General features: G+C 47.9%; 1 protein-coding gene across 1 annotated transcript; it reads right to left on the reverse strand.

Annotated features, from left to right (window-relative positions):
* Positions 1–56: 56 nt before the first annotated feature.
* LOC103773975 (ovotransferrin-like) lies at positions 57–5,208 on the reverse strand (the record flags this gene model as incomplete). Its single annotated transcript, XM_008941358.1, has 8 exons — positions 57–94; positions 520–706; positions 1,235–1,419; positions 1,979–2,043; positions 2,457–2,601; positions 3,382–3,540; positions 4,668–4,703; positions 5,115–5,208. Coding segments are annotated over 8 exons (909 nt in total), but the record flags the coding sequence as incomplete, so codon positions are not given.
* Between the last annotated feature and the right edge of the window lie 255 nt (positions 5,209–5,463).

Consider the following 5,463-nt stretch of genomic DNA (forward strand, 5'->3'; position numbering starts at 1 on the left):
AAAGGAGTCATGGCTTGGAGTTTCCTCCCCCTCCAGCAAGGGTGCTTCCCATCTCACTACTTGTCCTCGAGGAAAGTGCACACCTGGAGGAGTTCTGGAAAGGGAAAGGACAAGGAGAAGTTCAGATCCTGCCTTTCAGCACTCCCATCCCACCAGCACGCTCCCAGCCACACCAACAGTGACATTGTGTGGAAAATACATCCTGTGTGCCACAAAAAAATGTGTGTTAACCACAAATGGCACTAAACACACACTGAGGGGACAGGGGGGTCTTTCTACCATTCCTCAAAGTGCCTCTTTGCTAAAGGGGAGTAAAATTCTTTGACACCCATTGATGCCAGGAGACTTCAAGACTTTTTTTTTTCCAGTGAGTCCAAGGAATTTTGAGAAAAATCTATTGGCATCTTCATGGGTTATCCTCATTTTGCTTGAAAATTGAAATGGACAGCTACAAAACCTGTGCCTGGGAGACTAAGAACATGCAATACATGAACTGTTTCCCAGGGCTGGTGGAGGTACCTGATGGATTGCAGGTATTGAGGCTAGCCACTGAGGCATAGTATTGATCTCCAAGGAATTCCTTATATGTTATTCCATCACGGAGTTTCACCAGGCACTTGGTCAGGTCTTTAAACAGCAGATCCTTGGTTTCAGACTCAAACATCTTGAACCTGTCTTTTGCCACTCCTTTGGTTCCAAACAGTTTCTGAAATAAAGGCACGGAGAGGTAAGTGTGTGTAAGAAGTAGAAAGATGACAAGATACGGCTTGTGCAAGCCCAGATTTTAGTCCTAGTTCTTCACCATCACCCCAGGGAGCCCCCAGCTGAGGGAAAGGAAAAGGAGCTGGGTTCTCAAGTGCCTCTCACAGACCCTGACAGTGGAGGAAATGTTGTTTCCAGTGTAAAATCCAACAGAGCTGGTTTAACCTGGTTAGGATTACAGCAGTAGCTGCAGAACTGTGTGTGTGCAGGGAGGCTGCTGCCTCCTTGGGTTAGAGACCATCCCAGAGGAGCACGACAACAGCAGCTACTACAATCTGCCTGTCCCCTAAAGGTGCATTTGCCAAGGTGGCTGAGGAGAAAGAGCAGTTTGGAAGGGATGGAGGGCTAAGGGACCAGGCTCTCACCCCATACTGGTGTGTTAAAATCTTCCACATTGACCCAGAGCCTCGTTGCTCCAGAAATGCAAACGTGTTGCATAAAACCAACCCCAGCACACTTCCCTCCTACTGACCTCCTGTCTTTCCAGCAGCTCACGGACTTTTCTTGCCCTCTCAGGACGTGTGATCACAGCGTGGGTAGGAACCTTGGCCAAGTGGCAGGTCCTGTAAGCCATGACGTTCTCCCGTCGCCCGTCAGTGCACAGCAACTCAAATTGGTCCATTTTCAGATTTTTGGCCCATTCTTCTCTATTTTTGCCTTTAAAGAAGATTGGGTTGGAGATGCAGAGATCTTGCAGAGCCATGTCAGCCTCACAACACCTAAGCAAGGCACTTGTCCCTGCCTGCACATGCACTGATACTTGGAGACTCAGTGTGTACAAAGGAGTCTGCAATTAAAACTCAGGAAAAGTCAGTGGGATGAGTCAGATTCTCAGAGCAGGCTGGGAGATTTCCTTACATCTCCCTCCCTGCATTTTTATTTTCCCCAAAATGCTTGGAAAACTTCAGCTGCTGCTTTCAGAAACGTGAAGTTTTCCTTTCCAAGCAAGCAGGGAGCTAGAGGGCTGCACCAGGGTGTCGAGGCTGGATTCTGTGCCTGAATAACCGTGCAGCTGGAATGAAATGAGAGCTGGTGGGGAAGTGCCTCTGCAGAAATGCCTGGGAAGAGCCACCCTGGGCAGACACCTGAATTTTGCTTCTCTTGCAGGAGGTGTGAGACTGACAGGATGAGGAGGTAAAGCTCATTCACCCTCTGCACCAGGGGCAAAAAGATAATGCAGCCCTGCCAAGACCTGTGCCACAGAACAACCACATACCCTCAGTGTTTTCCTCCACGATGGAATGCTTAATAAAGGCCACGTCCCCTCGCTCAACCAGGCACCTGGGAAGTACAAAGAAAGGCAGGTGAAGGGGGTGCTTGAATTCTAGCCCTCTCCAGATTTGATTCTGACCTAGGTCTTATTTTATAACATTAACCTCTGAGGACAGGCAGCTCTAGGAGCCCTGCCATGAATATTTTAAGGATACCTAAAACACAGTCTGGAAAAAAAAAAACTTATGTGTCTTTCTCACATGCTAAGTAGCCAATTTGTTTTATTTTCAATATTATTATTATTGTTTTATTTTATATTTCTGAGGCTTGAGCTGATTCCAAGCACGTACAGAGGCAATGGCACCTGGGCTGACCTCTGGTCTCTGCACTTTTTGGAGGGTGGCTTATTTTAACTCAGGAAGGCAACTTCCCTCATTGGATGCAGAGTACCTGAGAGCAACCTGAGCGTCTCCACCACCTACCTGAAAGCTCCAGTGTATCCATAGTATTTCTCATGGCTGCTGGCAACACATTTCTCTGGTGGGACCCCCCCTGAGCCCTGGCAGAGCTGGCAGAGACGGGAGTTGGGAGGAGAGCCAGGAGCACAGCCCTCACTGAAATATTCATCTGAACACAGGGATAAGGAAAAAAAAAATCACTTTTCCTGCACTGAAAAGTTAGGGTTTATTTTTAACAATTCATTCTCCTACTGAACTTGTACCAGCAGTCACTGGGAGCTGGGAACAGACTGGGAGAAGGATTCAATGGACAGCACACCACGTGCTTTCTGTTTGCACTGGGAATCTTGTGTCCTGTGATTCCTGATAATGAAGCAGCACCTCAGGCTCGATTGCAACAGGCACTATCTTGGCAGATATTTCATCAATACAGAGATTCTGAACAACCCCTAAAGTCCCAGAGCCAAGACAGACTTTTACCCCTTTACTCCCTTGCAGGCAGATCAGTCCCTTTAAGTTTCCTGAACAAAGATCAGCTTCTGTCCCCTGCCCTCAGCCCTTCCCTTCTGGGATTTATAACTCCATCCTTTACCCCCACTCTACACCCTGCACAAACCCCAGTCCCCCTATACCTGGGGCAGCCTCTAGTCCCTTTTGGGGCATACCTTTGGGGCTGGTACAAAGGGAAGGGAAGAGATGTGAAAGGAAAGCAAAGCCCCCAAAGCAGCTCATGGACTATATCTTACAAGCAATCTCAAAGCAGTTACCTACACCCTAAAATTTTCCTCCATGACACCTGAAATAACAAACTCTTCTCCACTTCCCCCCTCCAGGTGGGAATCTTTGAGGCACGAGAAACTTCAACAAGCAGCTGAAGGATGGGAAAAGGTTTTCCCCATCAAGCCAGCAGGTTCCCAGCTGGAAGACAAGGATGCAAAGCTCAGCTCACCAAAATTGCAGTTTCCTGTCCTGTTGTGGATCAGGCCCATGGGGATGTTCCAGCCAGCAGTCCTCCCGACAGCAGTGTGACATGACTTCTTCCCCTGCAGGTTGTTCCACGTGATGTCGCCGTTGGATTTCTTCACGACAGCCACAGCAAAGTAGGATGCTTCCAGAAGAGAAAAAAGAGGAGAAATGAGCAGAAATAAGGATGGACCTGAGGACCTCAGTGTGCAGATGTGATGCATCTCCTCCCACCACGCTCCTGGGGTGTTATGATGCTTGGCATTTCCCTGCCCCACAGAACTCTGATGCTTGGGTGTGCAAGAAGGCTGTAGTGAGACATACCTGAGGAGTTCTTCTCTCCTCCTGATTTCTTCTGTCCTCTTTAGCAAAGCACAAAAACCTTCCCTCCTCTCCCTCTTCCCATTTCTCTAAAGAACAGTTTCCTCATGCTACAACCCAAGCTCCCTTTCCCTGCTCACAGCCCTGGCACCATTATGGTGTGGCTGTGCTCCAAACAGCAGCAACTAAGCACACATCTCTGCTGCTACCATAGGCTTTGACAGGCCCAGGATTTCCATCTGACCACTAAATTTGTCGCCCAGATTTTTGCTGTCTCCATTGGACACAGTAGATCTTTGTGTGGAGACTGGCTGTTTATCCTCCAGTTGTGACTGCTTATATATTTTTCTGCTTTTATCAGGACTGTTTTCTGTCCTTCTACTGGCAGTAATTACCTGGTTCTCCTTCTGCTTTGCTGCATTGACTGTTCTCTGAGGGAGGAAAAAAGAAGATATTCAATAGAAGATATTCAATAGAAGATATTCAATAGAAGATATTCAATAGAAGATATTCAATAGAAGATCGAGCTCACTAATTGCTGGAGAAATTTCATTTGAGAAATGACTCCTTCAGGTAGCACCTTGGGCATCACCAGAGCAAAGCACAGCCTCCATCTGCTCCTCTAAGCCAAACCACCTAGTTTTACCAAGGCTGGTGCTAAAGGACAGGGGCATCAGGATTCAAATGAGGAGGGGAGCTGGAGGTCGTTGTGAAAAAAAGTCGCCAGGCAGCAGCAGTTAAGCACACATCTCTGCTGCTACCATAGGCTTTGACAGGCCCAGGATTTCCATCTGACCACTAAATTTGTCGCCCAGATTTTTGCTGTCTCCATTGGACACAGTAGATCTTTGTGTGGAGACTGGCTGTTTATCCTCCAGTCGTGGCTGCTTATATCTTTTTCTGCTTGTATCTCTCAGGACTGTTTTCTGTCCTTCTACTGGCAGTAATTACCTGGTTCTCCTTCTGCTTTGCTGCATTGACTGTTCTCTGAGGGAGGAAAAAAGAAGATATTCAATAGAAGATATTCAATAGAAGATATTCAATAGAAGATATTCAATAGAAGATCGAGCTCACTAATTGCTGGAGAAATTTCATTTGAGAAATGACTCCTTCAGGTAGCACCTTGGGCATCACCAGAGCAAAGCACAGCCTCCATCTGCTCCTCTAAGCCAAACCACCTAGTTTTACCAAGGCTGGTGCTAAAGGACAGGGGCATCAGGATTCAAATGAGGAGGGGAGCTGGAGGTCGTTGTGCTCAGAGTTGCCTCAGAGCTCTGTGTGCTTGCTGCAGGATGCAGCACTGAGGCTGCTTTCTAGATTTCAGAATAAAAAGAGTGTCTTTACACCAGCCTGTTCCCCACCACCCGGGCCCTGATGGGCAGCCTGGGCTCTGCTTACCCTCATAGTTTTCTCCCATCACTGGCACCAAGCCACACACGCCAGCAGTGTAGACAAAACCTCCATCCAAGCTGATAGCATCTGCTTCACCTTTCTGCAATGAAAAGGGGGCAGTGCTTTTCAGAAATCAGACTGTAAAAGAAGCACCCAGTGCAGGGGAGAAGAGCTTGGGGCTAAGGGGATGTGGGAGGCTGAAATTATCACTCCTGTGCACTTGTACCCACCTCCAGCAGCAGCTCTTCTCCCCAGGCTCTCAGAGGTGTGTGTCTTTCCTAGCCTGGTTTCCCACCAGACAGGTTTCCACGTCTCACCTGTCCTTTCCAGTCTGCATTTTGTGCTGTCTTCACAG

This window comes from Merops nubicus, unplaced genomic scaffold (assembly GCF_000691845.1).
Source record: "Merops nubicus isolate BGI_N331 unplaced genomic scaffold, ASM69184v1 scaffold20315, whole genome shotgun sequence".
Lineage (NCBI taxonomy): Eukaryota > Metazoa > Chordata > Aves > Coraciiformes > Meropidae > Merops > Merops nubicus.